Below are 21827 nucleotides of genomic sequence, written 5' to 3'. Positions count from 1 at the left end.
TCCTTTCACAGTCTATTTTTTACCCTAATTATGTCCTATTATTTTACTCTATGAACTTTATAGTAGTTATCACTATAAAAATTCTTAGGTGCTTTTTTTACATTAACACATAGAAGTTACGTTCTAGAGGAGTGAAAGATATGCAGGAAAACAAATTAGTCTAAGAGAGATGTAAGTAAGGGGACACTCAAGCAGAGACCTGAAGGAAATGAAGGAAAGATCTGTATGGCCAAGGGTGGGGGGGGGAGGGGGGGAGCCTTCCAGCTAAGGCAAACAGCAGATGTGAAGGCCCCAGTGTAGGAACATGTTTTGTCTGGTATAGGGAACAGCATGGTGGTTATTGTATAAATGACTGAAAGGGAAGCAGTAGATGTAAGACTAAGGAGGTATGAAGAGGTTGGCTAGATTGCTCAGGTCTTTGGAAACCTTAGTTAAAAACTGATTTTAGATATGTGTGAGACTGGAAGCCATTGTAGGTTTTGAGCAGAAGAGTAAGATGTTTTACTCTTTTTCTCTTTCTTTCTTTCTTTCTTTCTTTCTTTCTTTCTTTCTTTCTTTTTTTTTTTTGTGCTGGGGTTCAAACTCAGGATCTTATGTTTGCCAGGCAGGCACTTATCCCACTCAGCTATCTCCCCGACAGATGTTTTACTCTCAACCTCTCTGCTGGTGGAATTTAAGGTATGTGGAGCAAGGATGGAAACTCTCCCAATTTGTGTCTAATTTGCCTTTATTCACCTAGGACTTTTTCTTTTCTTGCTTTAAAAATTATTTTTCCTCTTACAATTTAAAAACATGATATTTAAGCACCAGTATAATAATACAGAATCTATACTATCAACATCTATTTTAGCCTCTTACCACTACCTGGCTAAGTTTACATACCTTATATAATACGCACTTCCCATGTTGAAACCAAGAAAGTCCTTTTAAAAGGATTCTTTTTATTTTATTTTATTTCTGCGGAACCAGGGATTGAACTCAGGCCCTTGTGCTTGGCAGGGAAGCACTTATTCCACTGAGCCATCTCCCTGGCCCCAGGACTCTTTTTAAAAAAATAAGTTTATTGATACAATTTAGAAAATGATCACATTCATCATAGGGATTGTGTACCTGTACACAGTATCTTTTGGTTTATCTTTTTTCTTTAGTCCTCTCTTTTTGAACTAGAACTTTCTTGGTTTTAGCATTGAAGACTCTGCATCCTGAGACTACCCTCAAATACTGGCCAAACAAGATGATGTCACTTATCCTGGCAGGTCAATGATCCAGGGTATTAAAGTTATAGTGATGGAAAAATGGTCAGATTTTGGGTATATATTTTTTTTAAAACTTTTTATGTTTTAAGCTTTTATTTACACTTTTGAAATGGAATTCACATGGCACAAAATTAAGTTGGCACAAAAGGGGTCAGAAATTATAACATATAAATATCTTTTATATTTTCTATCCACTCCTTGTTCTTCTGCCAAGGCAAAGGCTATTTTTTTTTATTATCTTGTGTATCCTTCAGATGAGTTTCTGCATCTTTACAAAATATTTTTACAGAATATTCACATAGCTACCTCATTCTTTTAATGACTTTCTAGTATCCCCTTTTGTGATATATTATAGATTTTGGGTATATTTTAAAAGAAAAGTTTCAAAGTTTTGCTGAATGAGTGTGAATATGATCAAATGAAGTTAAGGATGACTTGCAGATTTTTGGTCTGAAAAACTGGAAGGACAAGGTCTCTATTTAGAGAGCAGAAAGGGTGCAGGCAGACTAGCTTTTGGAGAAAGGATGATAGTTGTTTTGTTTCTGAATATGTTAGTTTGTGACAATAGACTGGCAGGAGGGATGTCAATCAGGCTGTTGGATAAGTGAGACTCTGAGGTACGTTCCAGCATAGAGATTCAACATGATACTTAAAAGTCATATGTGTGGATGAGATCATCAAGGAGCAAATATAGGTAGAATGCTAAGGACTGAGCTCTGGATATGTCAATATTTAGAAATTAGGGAAAAGAGACACTAGTAAAGAAGACTGAAAAGCTGGGGCCAGTGATATAGGAGGAGAACCAAGAGAGGTGGGTCCTCGGGAAAACTTTGTGCTAAATAGTGTTCCAGGTAACACACTGGAGATCTACAAAGACAGGAATAATTAAATGGTGCCAAGAAGCTGAACTAAACCTGGGGAGACAATTCTGTGGTGGACCAGTCTCTAACAGAAGTAATGGACACACATCATGCCCACAAGATGCCACTGGATGGAGTATCTTCCTTCTATTACCTCAGGACTCCTTCACAAACACCTCCCTTGGAATTCTCAGTGCTCAGAATCTGGTAACTTCTCTTTCAGAGAACAATGGGTCCTGAGCCTTGTGAAGGCTCTCATTGGTGGAGAAATGAGTAGGTGAATTCTCCATTCCAACAGCCACAAGCCGGAAACCAAGGCTAAAATGGATTCCCAGCAGGACCTGAGCGTCTCTGGAAGTAAGTGCCCCTCTAATTCCTGCCCATTGCCTCATGCCTTTGGGCATGAGGACAAAGTCAGGGAAGGTCCTTTGCATTAATGGGGTGGTGGCCACTCAGTTGGAGTGCAAAGCAGTTCAGAGGTAGCATCCTGTAGGAAGCTGAGGCTCCCTCAAAGCAGAGACTGCTCTGCCCAACCACAGGAGATAGACCGGTGAACTTAACTTCCCTGCCCTTACTGAGACTTCTCAGTGCCATGGATTGATTAGTGCCTGAGCTGGGAGCCAGGAAGCCTGATTGAACCTAGGCAGGTCATGCTCCCTCTAGACCTGGGTTTCCTTATCTGTAAAGGGCTACAGTGACCTCTGAAGTGCCTTAGAGATTCAGCTTTGAATGATGGAGAGATGTGGCAAGTCTGGGGAGGTGGGTGGGAGGAATGGAAAGAGTAGTTCAGTGGAAGGAGTGATTGATTGGCAAATGGGTCAAGGATAGGACTGAGCAACAGCTCAGACTCCAAGAGATGCCAAGCAGCCTGTCTCTTTCTTTCTGCCTTAGGGTGGGTGTCACTGTACTTTGGATTCCTGGGGCTGTGTTCTGTGCTAACGGGCAGCTGCATTATATTTCTGCACTGGAAGAAGAACATGTGGCGGGAAGCGCGTGCCCAGCAGTGGGTTGAGGTGATGAGAACCACCAGGCTTACCTACAGCCCGCTGTTGTACTGGATCAACAAGCGACGGCGCTATGGCATGAACGCAGCCATCAATACGGGCCCGCTCCCTGCTGTTGCCAAGCCTGAGACTGAAGTCCAGAATCCAGGTCCTTCATGCGAGCTGGTTATCCCTGAAGGCACGAACTACCCTGTCCAACAAAGCAGCCCCAAGATGGAGTCCCCTGATCCTCTGCAACCCACTCTGGTGGCACAACAGCCTGTATCTTCCCTCCTGCTGCAGCCCCAGTCCCGTTCCCCAGTCCCAACCCTCATCTTTCAAGAGGCACCTTGTGCCCCAACCCTATGCAGCCTACCTCCCATCCTAAGTCATGCGGTCTCCTACCCTTTGGCCAAGCATCCTGAGAAGAATGTCCACTTCCATTCCCTGCCCACACTGGCCCCTGGGGAAAAGAGCTTCAATGCCAAACCTTTTGCTGCAGAAGTCTAGCCACCTTTCACTGGGATTGGAAGCTGAAGCTACCAGGGGCAGAATGGAAAATGGAAGTGGTGTTGATACACAGGCCAGAGCCTATCACATTTGAAGGATTAAAAAAAGTCCAGATTTCTCTTGTGTCTCACTTGCTGCTAGGAGGGCAATGTCTTTCCTCTGACACAGGGATTGGGGAACTTTGTAAACTAAGTTGCAAGGTATCACCAAATACAAAGGCTAGCTGTGGGGAGACACACTAAACCCATCCTGTGGATGCGCTCACTGTCCCTCCATTCAATATTTAAGCCCAAATGTGTGGGCCAGGCTCTAGGCTAGGTCTCAAAGACACTGCTGTTCCATAGCACACAGCTATGGAGGTCCATAGTGGCTGTCAGTGGCCAAACAAGTCCTGTGATGAGACCTTTGAACCACAGTACACTAAGCGTTTGAATGGCTGATAAGGATTGTAGGTGATCTCTGTACATTGTTTCTAAAACTCACAGAATACTGTCACATAGCTATCATAAACCTTCTCTGACAGAGGAAGAAACAGGTTCCTAGAGCAACGCTAGATAATTTTTATGTTGCAGGGCCAGTTTTCTCCAAGTTACATCTGTCTGGTATCAAAGTTCCTGATTTTTTCACCATATCTCATGTTGTCTCTTCTCTAATCCTAATCTATTCTGTATTAGCATGCACTTGGTAAACACTTTAGTGTGGGTAGGGCATTAGCAACTTGGTCCAGACTGGCTTAGAGGGAGTAGTTATATACAGAAATACACCTATTGTTTATCTTTCTTAGAACTCCATGGCTTCCTACAAGATTGGCAATAAAAGAGTATCGATAATCTTTGTACCTTCTGAAAACAGTCCTAGAAAGATAAAGACAATACTATTTGCCCCCTATTTAAAGATAAGAAAGTTTGTCTCTGTCATAAAATATACATTTCTCCCTTTTACTTTGGGAATGAGCAAATCCTCTTATTGTAAATAATCTAACTGTAGGCTTCCCTAAGGGCAAAGGCCCCTCGAAGTGTGTGTGCATTCCCAGAACCTACTAAATGTGATTTTTTTTTTGATGTATGTAAAGGCCTCAGCCTGATCATATAGTCCCTCTCTAAGAATCCATTTAAAGCCCTTTTCTTGCAAACTTACTCTTATGTTGAATCTCTAAATACAAAACAGGCATAACTAGAGATCAGGAATCATTCCTCTCATCTTGCTCCTTTCCCACTCTGTAGATACACAAAGCCTAAGCTCTGCAGTCTTCACTTCTTTAAAATGTTTTTTGTTTGTTTTTTGAGACAGGGTCTCTCTGGGTAGTTCAGAAGGGTGGCCCTGAACTCACTGTGTAGCCCAGGCTGGCCTCAAACTCACAGTGATTCTCCTGTCTCAGCCTCCCAAGTACTGGGATTACGGGTATGCACCACCAAACCTGGTGGCAAATATTGAGATTACTTCGTGCCCACCATCCTTGCTTTCAAAAGGAAGATAAAGTCCAAAAAATATGGAACAAAGCAGGTTTTTCTCCCTTAATAATCAGGGAGTGGGGAAGGCTTTATTCAGACATACTAAGAGAAAAAAGAAATGTTTTATTTAGATAAATTAAAATGGCTGTATTACTGATATGAAATAAACAAAGCTTGAATCAAGTCATGGAAACCTTGAATTCACTCTCTCAAAAAAACCAAAATTGCATATGCATTACTAAAATAACATCACTAAAATAAAGTAGATTTACATTTCTTAATATGAGAAAACAAGGTAGCTTAGGTTCTTATAATACATACACATTCTATAGTCTCAGGAATACCCAAATGTGTTCTGCTTTGGATATGAAAGAAGGTACCACACATCTAGCTGGTGTTGACAAGCAAGCCAATGAGGTGTATAGCAAACAAAAGCTGTCACTAGAAACAACTCAACAGGCTATTAAGAGTATGAGCCCATTATAGTCAAAATCCTTGACTGTGACCAGCAGGACCAGCAAGGGGGGCTGAAGGGGTTATGTCCAGTAACTGCAAAGAAAGAAAAGTGCAAAGGAAGGGAAAACAGTCAGCAGCAGAGGAACAGCGTCCACTCCTCTGCTTTCTGATCAGACCCATTCTTGAGTGTCAGGCACATTCCTGGCCTTCAGACAACACTACAGTTATCTCAATGCCAGATACACTCTTCCTTTGGTTCTTCTCTTTCTATGCTACTGTTTGCCTCTTTCGACTTATGGGAAGCCTCTTTAAGTATACATTATGCTAGGTAGTACAAGGCCACAGAACAAAAAGATCAAGGAGCAGTGCTTTGGGAAACTACAGCAGTAGGAACTACCAGACTAAAATGGTAGCAGCATTCACCAAGGCCAGACTCACCACCACTACTCAGTCTTTCTCACAGAACTGAGATGTGACGGGTAAGGCTTGACTACAGCTGACAAGACACAGACAGCCTAAGGACAGCATAAAAATGACAACATAAAATGAAAATCCCTAATTAACACTGAGTGGTAGGCTTCTAAGGACCTTTTTCTTTTTCTGAGGCTCAGTATCTGCTCAACTTTGAACAAAGGAGATCTACATACCTACCTCTGTCCAGGAGACGTCGTAGTTTCTCAGGCAGGATGTCAAGGGGGCCTGAGTGCAGCATGGATGCCTACGGAAGACTTGGTAGGCGAGGGAATGGAATTATGTGGGGCTCTGGGGTGATGCTGGGAGACAGGTTTGAGTTGGGATTCTAGAAGAGAAACTAAAAACCCCACAAAACCTCCATAGCTAGCTACTGGATGTAAGAGAAAGGTACATACCACAAGGAGTTAAAGTGTCCTCAAAGTATCTGCTTTGAATAAGAACTTGAAACTAAAAAGGACAAGCTACATTACCCTCAAGTATATTTTATATAAATCAGTTTTCAAAAAAATACCTTCCAGGTACAGACATACTTTATGGTACAATATATACAAATATAGCAGTGTAAGTCAATTTATTGCTAGAATTTTATTGGTTGTTAGAAAAATCTGTAAGGGTGCATATATTAAAAAAGAAAGGAGGGCATGGGAGGCAGCCAGAAGAGCAAGAGTTATCTTCAAGTTACCTAAAGTGCCAGGCTAATTTTAAACTATAATGTAATTCTTCCAGGAAAATGAAATAGATGAGCAAGGGAAACATTAAGGAAAAAAAATTAAAAAGACAAACATAAGACATAATGAGATAAGCAGACACATTTACTGGAAAAACTCTGTCTTGCTTGAACTAAATTTTAAGAATTCTAGAGAAAAGTTAAGGTTATGTATTCATCAAATTGAATATAACGTAAAGAAAAAATGGTATTTAGATGCTTTAAGGAAACTGGACTGCATCCATGGATAACAGGCAAACCTGGACAAAATTAAATGATTTCTACTAAAGAAGTCTGTACATGAGAGCTTCTCTAGTTTCTCCCTGACTTATCTACATCAAAGGTAAGTTCTGTAAGTTTTCCTTTTGTGTTGCTCAGACTGCTTCTCAGAACAACACAGAAAGTCTAAGTCAACATAAAGTGACACGGAGGTATTACTCCTTTCAGCCCAGGGGCCTTTTGTGTCAGATCTACACAAATATTTAAAGGGGAAAATATTGCATTTGCTTGTATTAGATGTGAAAAAAAATGTTACCATCATGTGAACAGTCTTGTTCCAGGCCTGCCTAATATAGATCTGAAAATGGTAAGGAAACTTGAATATGATTTTACATTTCATTTTATCTTTTTGGCTTTAGTCATCCCACCAAGAAATATACCCCATTCTTTTATAAAATCCAAAGGGTGTGGTTTTCTGGGCCAAAATCAGAAGTAGAGCTCTCCTCTAATGCTTTGGGTGACTACCCAAAGTGACCAGGGACTTGAGCCTTGCATTTCAGAGTAGAGACAGCCCTGAAGGACAGAGCCAGCTACAACTTTTTTGTTTGCTTTTAAAGACAGGGTCTCACTATGTAGTCCAGATTGGCTTCAACTCATGGTAATCCTGCCTCAGCCTCCTGAGTGCTGGGATGAGAGGTGTGTGCCATCACACCTAGCCCCAAGTATAGCTTTAAGACAGATCTGAGTAGTGGGAGGGTAGGAGAAGACAATTTAGCTTGTTTGCGAGGGGGGAAAGGGAATGCATCTCCTCACTGGGTAACTTTTTTATGTTGGTAAACCCTGAAGCAGAATTTAACAGGGAGAGAAAGGCCTAACAGCTGTACTGAGCCCAGGCCAGCAATGCCCCCATATCAACCAGACCCCTCCCATAACCACAGCCCAAGCCCAGGGCAGCCCTGGGCGTTCCAGGTTGCTATGAGGAGCTCTGAGCAGTTTCAGTGGCTACCCAGGTCAAATGAGTGATTTTTAATAACAAGGCTCTATTCACATCCTGCTCAAAATCATTTTTCCTACTTTCCATACAATATGAACAATCATTCATTTTAAATATTTACAAACAGAAAAGGCTTTCTTTTAAAGAAAAGACATTTTCTGAATCGTTATAAAGTGCAGCTAACTTTAAGGCAAATTTATATGAAATATAAAAGGTGGCTTATTCTTTCTATATACACATTTTCCAGTTTTAAAAGATAAGGTTTCCTTCCCTCAAAAAAAGGAGAGAGAAAAAGGGGGCTATTTTTTTCCTAGCAATTTTAAAAGGTAAGATTTTACTAGCTTCAGGAAATCATAAATTTCTGAACATTATAAGTAAAACATTTTTCTTTTCTTAAAAAAATAAATTTATATAGCTTTTTCAAACAAGTTAAAAGGTGGCAATGTGTCTGCTACAGTAGTTTAGAGGACTGGAGGGCTGATGGGTAAGTAAAAGTTGTTTTTGTTAGATAAGTAGATTTTAGGTTGTCCAGAGTATACATCTATTTGTAAAATATGCCTGATACATTTAGACACCTAAAGCTACTCTTAGCTCCAGGAACGAGTATCTTCCATCTCCGTTGGAATCAAATGCTCTCAAATTCTCTGGTTTTGGTATGGAAGAACCTAGAGAGTTCCAGATGTCCTGGTAGGTCAGCTTCCCATCCACATCCTGGCCAGTCTTGTGGAATAAATCCTGAAGATCTGTCAAAAAGGAATTACAAAAGATGTATGTATCTATACATATATCTAAACTTAGTTAAAAGGAGCCTCAAATGAACTTAAAGAGCTAAAAGAAAAGATGCTCTGCAGATTTTATTTGCAAAGGCAACGTTTAGGATCTCACTAAGTTAAAAAGACTGATTTTTGATCCTTTAAGAATGAGAAGAATACCATATCACATTATTCCTGGCAAATAGAATAAGTGCCAGATAATCATGGAAGAAATGCATGAATTGGTTTTCAGGGCCTTTGTTACATTTTCCAGATTTTATTCAATGCTGAAGGGGTAGAAAGGAATGCAGAGACCTCTTCCTAAGAGCTGCTGTACAAGACAGACTACAACAGATTGTGACACTTCTTGTTGGATGGTTGAGTAGAAACTGGAGGAAAGTCTTGGAAGTCCATAATGCAGAAACAATCCCTAAGACGCACAATTTTCTGAATTTTGATGGGAAAACCAAAGCTCAAAAAGGAAAGTTGCTGGGGCTGGTGAGATGGCTCAGTGGTCTAAAGCACCTACTTGGAACAAGCTTAGCAAATCACAGGGACCACGGTTCAATCCCCCAGCACCACATGCCAGCCTGCCCTGCCCCCTGGTGGGCTGAGCTGGCCGTGCATGCACACACACACACACACACACAAATAAAAAAAATTAAAAAAAAAAAAAAAGGAAAGTTGTTGAAGGTCATGTAACTCTTACATAGCTAGATATAGACTAGAGTACATATTTTCTTATTTTACCAAGTCTGGTGCTTTTTCTAATATGTGACATTGTCACTCTGAATCCAGAAATTAAGCAGATCAAAGAGCAGATATTCAAGACTGAGATGATATATATTTCATCTGCAAAAAAATTGCTGAAGATATGGATAAATCATTTAGACTCTTCTCATATTGGTGAAGAGAATGTAAATGGTGCAGCTACTCTGGAAAATACCTTGGCATTCCTAAAAAAGTTAAGAGATATAATATGATCCAACAATTTTATTGCTAGGTATATACTCAAAGGAAATGAAAATACACACCTATATAAAAACCTGAACACTAATATTCACAACAGCATTGTTCCTAATAGCCTCAAAGTGGAAACATCTCAAATATTCGGCTGAGGAACTGATGAATAAAATGTGGTATGTCCATACAACTGAATATTATTACTCACAACATGAATAGGCCATGAAAACATTATGCTGGCTGGGGAGATAAGCTCAGGGCATATGCAACTGCCTGGCAAGTACAAGGTCTTGAATTCAATTCCCCATACCAAAAAAACCCAAAACCAAAACCGAAACCAAAATCAAAAAACCCCATTATGCTAAAAGAAGCATACTCAAGTTGACATACTGTATGAGTCATTTATATAAAACATTCCCAAAAGGCAAATCTATAGGGGCAGTGGTTGCCAGGGGGCAGGGGCAGAATGAAGTGGGGAGTGACTGTTTTGGTTTTTTTTTTTTTTTTTTTTTTTTTTGGCAGAACCGGGGACTGAACTCAGGCCCTTGCCCTTGGCAGGGAGGCACTTATCCCACTGAGCCATCTCCCCAGCTTCCTGGGAGTGACTGTTTAATAGGCATAGTTTTGTTGTGGGGTGATGAAAATGTGTAACCAGATACTGGTGATAGTTGTATAACAGCTATATTTTTTCCTTTTTTGTATGTTTTAAAAAAATTGGTAGAAAGGCTGGGAGACAGCTCAGTAGTATAAGTGTCTGCCTGGCCCAAGGTTCTGAGTTTGATCCCTGGTACCAAAAGAAAAGAAAACAAACAAACAAAAATTTGGTAGATAAGGAAGAAAGCATTACTCCCATTTGTCCTGTGTCATTTTTATTTCCAAGGCATTATTTCATTCAATAGGACTGCACAATTTCTACTAATAGTCTATAACATTTAAAAGGGACTTGATTTTAACCCCATAATCAAAAGAAGACTTAGTATCTAATACTGAAGGTCAATGCAGCTGTTTCTTTAAAAAAAATCTTCCTAAATTATTTTAATTTCTTCAGGATTTGATGGGCCCCTTGATTATTGGAACTCAGGAAGAATAAAAATGGCTTGAAGAAAGTTAGAAAAGCAGTTCCAGTCCAACAAATTCTTGTAAACACCTGAGTAGGGCTTGGGTTTCACTTTGGTCAAAGGCAGAACAATGAAGCTAGTAAAACCTCAAAAACTCTATGAAAGCCAGGAAAAGCAGGTATTGCTTCTTCCCAATACCTGATACTAAATGGCTAAGTGTTTGTTTTTTTTTTTTTTTTTGTGGTATGAGTTTATATAGTACTTGGTAGCAGTAATCAAATACAAATAATTGTTGCTTTAGGTCACGCAAAAGTGCCTGAGGCCTATGGTGAGGTCTGAAGTACATACCATTCCTTAATCCAATCATCATTTTCCCATTCATTTCCAACAATTCTTGATATATTAATGGAAAGTGGGAAAGGCAACTTGTATTGCTTCTGAACACAATACTCTCCCCTACCCAGATAGTGATACAAATCTTGTGTATTTTATGTTTCAACCATTAATTGCAGTCTGTTGGTAACTCATTCATTCATTTAACTATCATTCTTGTGTATGAGGCAGTGTGCTGGGGTCTAGGAGTGATCAGGACACAGACTTTACTCATGTTAAATTTTTTATCTTCCCGGGAAATTACAACAGAGTGACAAGTGCTAAACAAGGGTAAACACAAAACGTAACAGCACACAAGAGCACCTACTCCAGTCCTGGGAGGTAATGTTTTCTGTTGAAATGTTAGCTAGGCTAGAGTGAAGAGCCAGAGCAGGTAAGTAGATAGGCGTGGGTAATTTTTTCCCAGGCAGCAAATGGAAAATCAAGAGGTTTCAACATTGCAATGAATAGATGACACTGTTGGAAACAAGGCAAACATATTTTTCTGTGAATCATCTACTAATGTTTATTTTGCTGATTTTCAGCAAAGGGGCCTCTCATTTTCGGACTGGAAAAAGTCAATTTTTTTATTTTGCTAATATCCTAACATTATATTTGCTTTTATGCATTCTATACTAGACTATAATATCCTCAAGGAAAGAATTTGAGATTGTATCTTATACTGTACTGTTATAGCTTTGCATATGGTCTAATGAGGCACTCAGTGAATGAATGAAGGCTCTAAAGAACCATAATGGAGAGATGATATGGTACGCTGGTTAAGAGCGCAAGCTATTGTGATAGCCAGTCTCACAATGAATTCTGCTTACCCAATTATGTGCTATTTGGACTTAGGTATTTTCCTATCAGTAAAATGGGTATAATACATGAATACTTATATTCACAGGATGATTAATAGGACATGACGCATATCAAGCAGCTAAAGGAAATATTAAGTGTTAGATATCCTCCTATAAGTTAAAAAACATTAAGTTGAACATTCCCAACTTTATCCTACATTACACAAATTTACCTTCAATGTTAGAAATTCCTGGTAGGGAGACAGGTCTTAGTTGGGCAGTTTTCTCAATTTGGTCTCCAAAATATTGTGAAAATTTTGGCAATGATGATGGCTTTGATGTGAAACTCAGAACTTGCTCTGTAACAAACACATACACTTTTAGTGTAATCACATCTAACACCAAATTACATTATCATTAAAGGTTACCTTCTAGGGCTATTGCATATGTACTTTAAGAAAAACAGTTGAGTCTTAAGTAACATAGTTACTATATAAAGTTAAAGGCTTGGACTATTAATTTACATATATATATATATGTAAATTAATAGTACATAAGGTTTGAACATACAATCTTAGAGTATGTTGTATAAGGTGGCACCTCTAATTAAAAAAATCTGAAATATGAAATGCTCCAACTTTTTGAATACCAACGTGAAATAAATAGAAAATTTTGCACATAACCTCATGTGGTGGGTTGTAGCCAAACTGATGGTGTACTACATACTATATAAAATTATCATCAGGCTACATATATAAGGTATATACAAAACATAAATCAATTTCATGTTTAGACTTGAGTACCATCCCAATGACATTTCATTATGTACACAGATATATTCCAAAAATCAGAAAAAAATTGAAATCTGATATATTTTCTGTCCTAGATATTTTGGATTAGGGATACTAAAGCCATAGTACAAATTAGTATTGTACATATTTAAATGGTAATAGCTTAAATTGCCAAGTGGCAACACAATTCTTGGATATTAAAGATCTTTTGCCATTCTATGAGCTCTGCCAGGTCTGGGATAATGTGCTAGCTGACAAGCTGCTGCTAAGAGTGCTGCTGTAAGATTATGTAGCACTGTGTTTCAGCAAGGTCTCCCCCTCCAAATTCTCTTTCCTACCCAAGAGAATACAAGGCAGCTATACTTCCAGGTAGTTTCCAAAACTGAAAAATATTTCTAGGAGGAAGGGGTCAAGGTCAGCATAGTGTGGCGCCTTTGTGATGCCCTCACAAGGACTAAATCAGTCTCAGTTAATGCACCTGCTAATAGTGATTAGTTATATACCTTACCTACAGCCAAGCACCTTCCAACTCAATAAGCCCATCATTACATGTTAACCATTTTCAGGAGGACTAATATTTATTTTTAAGTAAATTTTATGTACTTACAGAAATGAAAAGTCTTCCATAAACAACATTTAGAACTAGTTTAATATACACTACAACAGTAACGTTTTTGCTTATAATTGGATGCAGACAGCATGGAGAAGTCTATTTCGAGCTAAACATTACCCATTCTTCCCTTAATAGACTAGAGTACAAATCATGTACAAAATGGGCTTTTTCTAAATGAAAGCAAAGTGCATCAGCTTCATCTCAGTGCACTCAGGCATCATTCACTTGGTTCGATCAGTGCTGCTGGAAGACCTTCCCCGCTCCCTGTGTGGGAGGCAAGCTGCCCAAGCCTGCGTGAAATATTCAGAAGCCAGCCCAGTGCTCACCTTCATCTGCATTCTCGGGAGGCCTGTGGCTCTCAGGTTTGTTTGTGAGAGCACTGATCAACTGTAGCTTCTCTCGCAGCTTGGATACCTGAGAATTTGAGCTATCTTCTTTCTGTCCAAAACAAAGATAAAAATAGGTTTAAGGTAAAATAAGAGCTCACCTCGATCTCCACTGTGTTCCTAGGGCCTACTTAGCATATGATGCTGGATCCTCAGGTTTCTTCCAAAGGCAATGAATGAATGAATCAGCAAATCCTAGATACCTTTGGTGCTCAGTGTTGTTAAGTGCTTAGCTGGACTTTTAGGGGAACATTATACTCCAGATGATCGAATTCACTGTGAACATTTGGCTGATGGGGGAGGCATGTGTGGGTCAGCAGTAAAGAAAATACATACACCCTTGCTCTGGGGTCTATGAGATACCTATTTCCTAAATGAGGAAGACACTGTTTTCTAGGAGCTATTTCACACTAACTAAATAACTGTCCTAAATCTCTTATATCAGCTTATAACTGGGACCTCTAAAGCAGTGCTGTATGCTTTTATCATCTGAAAAAGAAAAAAGGAGCAGAACCTAAACAAACCACAACTATTCCCCACAGTTCTTTCTCTTCCCTTCGGTGATGATTCAGCTGTTGTAGCAAGTTATCATTAACACAAACAGTGATATATATATAATTCAAAGTCTTACTTCCTTGTATCTTTGAAAAAAGTCCCTCCTGGACTCTGTCTTAGTCCCAGGATAATCCAGAGTGGCACACAAAAACATTTAATTGTAAAAAAGGAGACATCCAGTTTTCCCGAGGCTAGTTTCTATCTGCTCACACTACTGTGAAAAAGCCCAATCCTGTATTCACTAGAACAAGTGCTCAGCTCACATTTCTTTTATTCAGTATTGTTTACTTATTTCTCTCCTATCTTTACTTCTATCCTAATAGTTACTGTATAGTAGGTCACTTGGTCATTACTGTATACTAGGTCACTATTTAGGAAGCTCCATATGGATTATGTAATGAAAACTATGTATTAAACCTTTGAGCAATTAATAGCAAAGAGAAACTGCATCTAGTAGGACAAAGGGACTGACATATCAGGATGGCAGTTAAAAATACAAGGTTTAAAAGTAAAGCCAAGAAATTTAGCTAACTGGTATTGTGTTCTGTGTTTACTGCTAAAATGTGAAGTGCTGAAATCACCTCTTTCTAATACTATCCATCTGTTACCTTTTGTGCTCCACATTCATTTCTCGTCATTCAAGTGACTTCTTTTTTAAAAAAAGTATTAATTATTTAATTAGGTTCTTAGTAAGAAATTTAGAACACTAAGTTATGAGGATAAATTCCATTTGTCAGAGCAAAAACAGATTGCAGGTAGCCTCAGAGCTGAGGAACAGCTTTGATTTTTTTTTTTTTTTTTTTTTTGCTGAAATCTGTGCACTTTCTGATTCACCTTGTGCTGCTCTGAATTCTGGTATGTCTCTTTCTTGGTGTTGAAGATCTCACCCTCCTGGTGTCTGGGCTTCCGCAGCTTCTTCTTGAAGTAAGTATCAGTGAGGTGTTTGGGGATTTTCACTTTACTGATATCAATTTTTGTAGAGGTGGCAATGACAAAACTCTGGCGTGTTCTTTGTAGAGGAACACGATTAAGATTAAGAGGCCCAGTCACAAGTAGCAAGCCACTGGCCAACTGCTTCAGGAAGACCACTCTCTTGCCTCTGTGACATCCAGTGAGGATGAGCAAGATGGTGCTGGGAGTGATGCTAGCTTGACGTTTCCTCACATGCTGACTGAAGGGTTTCTTGTCGTGGCTCAAGAGCTTTCTGGGCACATCTTCAATAGGGTAGTATCTAGGCATAGTTCGAAGCTTAACCACCCAGGTACCTCCATTCTTGTCTCCACCCACCGGTTTTGTGATCACAGCAAGAACTTTCTCCTTCTTTTTCTTCTCAACCTTTGATTTAGCAGCTGTGTACTTTCTCTTCTACAAAGCCTTTCTGGAATACATAGCAGATTGGGAGTATCTACCAATTCTTCTAACCAGGACAGGATTATGGCTGCAGTGGGGCTGCTCCTTCTTGGACTTTTTTTGCCTTCACCTGACCCTTTTAACGAGTACCACTGGCAGAAGCCTTCTTGGCTTTGGGTTTTTTCTCTTTAGTGTCTGGCTTCTTAGTTTTTTTCACCTGCCATCTTGCAAGATGGGAAAGACTTAAGTGAGTTTTAAAAATATTTTCAGAATGCCTGTCATTCTGGTCTTCTAAATATGTACTTCTTGTCATGACATACCAATTATTATCATACTGTCTCACAAGTAAGAGTTTTTTTTTTTTTAAATGGGTAATAAATGAAAAAAAGAAAAAAAATGTCACAGGACCATCCTGCTACAATGCTGTATATGGTTAGATTTCTAAATTTCTGTGTAAAAATATGTAATTGTTTATTCATATTCTTTAAATGTTTCTCATTTTTAAAATTTTAATCTCTGTATTCTGTAGGGACTTAATGTTTAACATATCAATACTTGATGGAAAATACCTGTTCCATGTTATGCCTAAGATGTTTGATATTCAGACAGATAGTGAAGTTAAACCCAACTGCATATGTTGTAGGGTAATAAGCTTCTCTTCTGGAGGGATGACAACCTAAGTTTGCAGACCAAAAATCAGAGATATAGAAGGGCTGCAAGGACAGCCAACATTTTGACAACAGCCTTTCAAGGTCAGTGAACACTCAGGACATAGGAGAACCTGTACTGTAACATCATGTAACTCAATTGTGTCCCAAATTTTCTGATCAAGGAGATTATGGGGACACAGAGCAACATGATTGATGACGTAGAGTGTGCCTAAGGAGAGTCACCTGGAGAGAAAACATTCTCTCAGGCTTTCACAGAGAGCAAACTGGTCAGGTAATGGCCTTGACTCATCCACATGGCTGACACTGACAAAGGATCTGCAACCTGAGGTACAGGGTTACAGGATAAATCCTGAGGGTACTTGACCAACCTTATCAGATATAAAAGTTACATTTCTTGTTATATAGGTCTTGCTTTATCTTGGTCTTAACCATCCTGCAGAAAAGTATAAAAACAAGGTATATAAAGTAAAGACATATTAATATGCTGAACTGTGAAAGGCTCAAGTCAACAACTTCTGTGGATAACCCACTATTATTGTGGACTGCTGTACTGTGTTGGATTGCTTTGCTGAATTCATGCACCTATAGTATTTAGATGCCAATGTAATACCCATTTCTGACAGGACTAAACAAAAAAATGGGATACAAAGGAAGAACCATTTTGTACCTGTATATGCAGAATAGTTAGGATAGATATACAGCTACTTCCACTTAATTCAATGAGGAGAAAGATTTGTACTAATAGTGTTTGGACAGGATATCCTGTCTGCATCTTGTACTATGGATAACCACTAAGAAGATAACAATGTACAATGTATTAATTATTGAACTGTCTTATTAGTCAAACTGTCTTATTGCTACTTGTTTCTCAATAAAATAAAAAAATACTTTCAGAAGTAGTTAGAAAACTTAAAAGCCCATCTTATGATACACTGAAACCTTAAATATATAGGACTTTATCAGGTCAATACAAAACTGCTAAGGATGAAAAAAATAAAGATAGAAGGCATTACATCAAAAGCTGCCTGGTCTGTGGTTCTATGCCAACCTCATTTCCTCTGAACCTCATATCCTCTGAATTTCTCAAATGGAATGTGCATTATCAGATATCACTCTAGTCACTCAGTCACAACCTTCCTGGCTTCTGCTTTATCTTAGCCCAGGACTTACAATATTAAATAGTATTCCAATCAGAGAATGCTGCAGTCAAACTTTTTTTCCTGATGAAAGCAGAAGCATTGAAATGATCCCTAGGATTTGCAGGTAAATTAATTTATGTCAACAGGCACTGATTGGGATCACTCCCAAAATATCAGGCCCTGATCTCTGGTGGTATAGGGCTTATACATGATATCCAAGTAGGAGGTACAAAGGAGGTACAAAGGTGAGACCAAGAAGGCTGGCAGCCTGATTAGCTAGCAGGGTGAGATCATCAGTTACAAGGGTAGATAATGACCATCAGTTTATGACACTTGGTACAATGGTACTTTCAGGCATCCTGCATGTTTGGTTATATTCTTGTGGTTGCAAGGGTCAAGAAAGTAATTACAAGGTCATGAAACAGTTACAGAGCTAGGCAATGGTAAAAGAACAAAGTTAAAAAAAAAACAAATTTTCTTGTACAGTTTTTCCTTTCACTAGTGTATCAAAGCATATCATAGATTGCTTCTTTTATGTTGACTATATCTGGGTAGATACAAGGTAACAGGAACCAACTGAAGTTTAAATGGACTCAAGAGGTACTGACATTGCAGTATGACCATAGGAAATGATTTTGAGGTTGAGCACCATTTTTTGATTATCTATGCATCTGTCCTATCATTAGTACAGATAACTATCGGAGTTTAAAAGGCATTTTCTGAAAGAAGCCTCCCAGGCTTCTGTTAACCCTTCCTGATTTCTGTTAATACATCATACCCTATGCTTTTTCTTTGTAGCACTTCTCAGACTTAAGACTGATAAACCGATTTTTATTTCTGGTTAAGCCACCTGGTATTTACCGTTATGATTTGGGTTTCTATGATATCACTTCTGTTGGTAACTTAATCCAAAGATTCTCATTTCAGAGTGGCAGCCCTGTGACCCATCTTTTTTTTTTTTTTTTTTTATACTGGGGATTGAACTCAGGACCGGTGCTTGCTTGTCAGGCAGGTGCCTATGCCACTGAGCTGTCTCCCCAGCCTTTTATCACCCATCTTAAAGGGTAAAAACAATAAGAGGAAAAGATTAAAGACAATAATTAAAAGCTGATTGACATCTATTACATTAAAACAAAATTCTCTAGGTTCTTTTTGAGACAGGGTCTCACTATGTAGCCCAGGCAGGCCCTGAACTTGCAGTGATCCTCTTGCCTCAGCTTTCTGAGTGCTCAGTGACAGGGGTGCACCAACACACTTGGCTGGTCAAGCTTACTTGGAGGGTCTTGACCATTTTCAACAGAATGACAGGGGAGTGGGAGAATGGGAAAAAAGAGGGAGGAAGGCCAAAGAGATAGAAAACAGAAAATGGTGCCTCTAGTTGTTTCAGTTAAAACTTTGAAATATAAAAGGTGATAAAGCTTTATACAGATCCACAGCGGGTAGGATGATGTTGGAAATAACAATAAGACACATGGATATTATTACCAGTTTTATTCCTGGAAAAAAATAAAACAGGGAGGACAGGGACAGTAAGGGGAATTTGCCTTAAAAATTTTCAAGGCATAATATTTATCAAATCATTCAAGGTTCCTAGCCCCTATTTAGCTTAGCTGAGTTCAAAAGGCCTTTATAAATAGAGATCTTTTAATGTTTCCAGCTTTCTAGTAAATTACACATCCTTGTAAAGTGGGAGGGGAGACAGGAGGGGAACAGGTCTTTCTGCTCCACCCTTCAAAGCCATGTCAACTTGCCAGGGTTTCTCCACAGCAGAGCCATCAAACATCCTTGCCATGTGCCAGAGTTTGACTCTCCTTCTGGGCTTGCTTCCAGCCTTGGTGGTTGCCTGAATTTATAGTACAATTTCCTGTATTTGGTTTCTATTTTAATATATGCTGTGTCTTTTTGTATGAAATCTTTAAGATGAGGATTGCAGCTGTTAAAAAATAATCTACAGGGATCCCACTGTAATGTACACATGAAAGGTAGTTTAAAAAAAAAAACATCCTATCCACAAGAACATGAAAACCAGTGAACTATAGGATTGGCCACTTATTAAGCCTGTTAATAAAATGACGGGTTGGACTCAGTGACCCTGTAAGTTGATCTGATATGGCTTAAATGTTTTCTTGACATTATGTACAAAGAGCTCTCCCTAACTTGCAGAGAGAAGTAGGCTGAATCTGACAGCCAAGTTCAGGCTTGACGAAATGGCAAAAGAAGATTTGTTTGGTAACAGTCACTGTCATTGCTCCCATTTTTAATGCTCTGAAAAGGAAACTATAGAGAAGATGCACCATTGGAAATACTGTCAGAGCCACCACACCTCCACAGTGTTCTCCTGTAGCAGAACAGACCTGTCATCTCGGCCAACCACTTGAGGTGAGGCCCTGGCAAGCATCCTGGCACCGATCTATCTCTCTTTCCAAATGGGATTGGCACTGCCTATGCAAACATTAAAGGAGACGTGGATTGAGCATAATACAAATGTGTAGCTTCTTAAATATGCCAGAAGACTGTTCCCAGAAGACGGCGGAATGTTACGTAGGTACAGACAAAACACAATTCAACACAGATCAGGTCACAAACAGTCTGAAAAGCTTACCATGCTGGAGGTCAGGTTTGCTCTCTTTTCTATCTTGGTCAGAACAACCATATCACTTTCTATCAGGTTGACTCTTCGGGTAACATTACTGAGCACTTCATTCATTCCCTTGAGTTTAAGATCATTCTGTCTCTGGTACACCATCAGGGCACTATTTACCTCTTCTAAAGAGTTATGAAGGTACAGGATATCCTAGAGTGCAAATAAAAGAAGTTTCAGAATCCAGCTAAGGATGTATATTAGGCAAGCAGGCTAATGGCACTGAATAACCATTATTATGTCAAGTTACTAAAGCAAACTCCTTTTACTGGTTGTGAACATCAATTGTCCATCTCCGTTTTGTCCCTCATGCTCTAAATTGTTCCCAGTTTACTCCCTCTGGAGTTGTTTGACATCAGATAGATGGGAAGGGAAAGAGAGAAGAGGACTACCTACATGATTCTCTCTCTGGTGCTAAAAAAGTGAAGAGTTTGGCAATTGATTATTCAATGTTTTCCTTACTTGCTGGCAAGAAAGCCTGCTGGGTTATTAACGGAAAGTCCCATTAACCTAATTTGTCAGAACAAAACTACCTTAGGAACAATACCAATTACTGAATTGGCTCATGTAACAAAACTATAACAAGTAGTACATTATTTAGTACAAGCTTCAATTATTTTTATTGGCATCCTCTAGTACTGATTGCTACTTAAAAAGGAATGATGACTATAAGGCTTAAAGGGCATTAAACTCAGGACAGAAATTCTTCTTAGTGGAGATTTCCTTTATTTTCTTTAATGTGATTTTGAACACAGTATTCTTTTTTCCCCCCTCTCTTGCCTTTCATCTTTGGACTTTAGAAAACCCAGTTTTTAAGGCGATTTCTCCTAACATTCTTAGGATTACTGTAGTTCAAAATAGCTACTGCTCTAGAATAATCTACTACACATCCATCTTTGACTTGCCCAGATTGCTATTTTTCATAGTTTCAGGATAATCTGGTCTTTCTGTCTTTCAAGATCAGAAAAGAAATTTACTTTACTGACTGACATGCACAGGAAAAATTAATGTGTTAAGGAAGAGATGGGGTGGCTTTTTGGGTCCCCAGGATACCTATATACATCTCTCTTTGCTAGGCTTTCAGGCAAGCAAAGAGCTAGAGGAGCCCATGCTGAGGCATCATAGCATTCAGCCCACACTCCACAGGCTGCCTCCACAGCTTGCCGTAGTATAAAGACAAAATGTACCTGTTTCGAATTCTCACTATGTGTCTTATTGTCAAGTTCTGATGTAGATGAAGGTGTTGGAATGATCTGGTTGCTTTTGTTGGTCTCCTTCAAGAAGTGCTGATTCTGTTAAAATGGATGGAGGTTAGTGTAGGGAGCAAATCATTACTAGGTTGACTGAAGCATCTAGGGTGGTTGTGGAACATTTTAGCCTCCCCAGAGTGCAACCGCAGATTTCAATTACAAGCACCCTATGAACCTATATACGTGTGGCTAGTCTTGTACTAGGCCCTGGAGGCACCACAGACTTTTGGGGATGCCAAGCCTGAATGATGGACAGGACCAGTAATGCTCAGATTATTCTAGGAAACTGAGACCCTCTTAGTCTGCCTCTCATAATGGAATGAACTGAACAAAACATTTTTCCTCTCCCCTTTTACCAGTATTCCCAGAGAAACTGAAGAATCATTAGAATGTTCTCATTACCAACTCCGGCTGAATCTAGCATGGTGCCACCATTTTCACTAGTCCAACAGGGCTTCACATCACAAAAGCAACCAGTCATGTAACCACCAGCATCAGGCATTGAACACAACAACTGATCACATATATTATAGTGTTTTCCTTACAGCACATGCCAAGATCTGTGTTGGGAATATTA

At 39.2% G+C, this 21827-nt stretch overlaps 2 protein-coding genes across 4 annotated transcripts in view; one reads left to right on the top strand and one right to left on the bottom strand.

Annotated features, from left to right (window-relative positions):
• Positions 1-4927, top strand: part of Tex38 (testis expressed 38) — a 6450-nt gene extending 1523 nt beyond the window's left edge. For 2 of the 3 annotated variants that reach the window (XM_023724276.1, XM_004639230.2), the window contains exons 2-3: positions 2340-2473; positions 3008-4927. In XM_023724276.1, the coding sequence (XP_023580044.1) occupies positions 2440-2473; positions 3008-3609 (636 nt within the window). In that variant the 5' untranslated portion in view covers positions 2340-2439 and the 3' untranslated portion in view covers positions 3610-4927. Of the gene's footprint in view, positions 1-6; positions 679-2339; positions 2474-3007 lie in introns of those variants that run through there. The other variant, XM_023724277.1, reaches the window with a different exon arrangement.
• A 567-nt stretch (positions 4928-5494) lies between these two features.
• Positions 5495-21827, bottom strand: part of Efcab14 (EF-hand calcium binding domain 14) — a 41495-nt gene continuing 25162 nt past the window's right edge. The window contains exons 6-10 of the mRNA XM_023724210.1: positions 21188-21292; positions 19962-20153; positions 13585-13696; positions 12088-12213; positions 5495-8652 (exon numbers count right to left, since the gene is read on the bottom strand). Coding sequence (XP_023579978.1) covers positions 8477-8652; positions 12088-12213; positions 13585-13696; positions 19962-20153; positions 21188-21292 — 711 coding nt within the window. The 3' untranslated portion in view covers positions 5495-8476. The remainder of the gene's footprint in view (positions 8653-12087; positions 12214-13584; positions 13697-19961; positions 20154-21187; positions 21293-21827) is intronic.

This window comes from Octodon degus, unplaced genomic scaffold, assembly GCF_000260255.1.
Source record: "Octodon degus isolate 3935 unplaced genomic scaffold, OctDeg1.0 scaffold00107, whole genome shotgun sequence".
NCBI classification, from domain to species: Eukaryota; Metazoa; Chordata; class Mammalia; order Rodentia; family Octodontidae; genus Octodon; species Octodon degus.
Note: the sequence above shows the minus strand (reverse complement) of the source record. Positions and strands in the feature narration are given on the sequence as shown.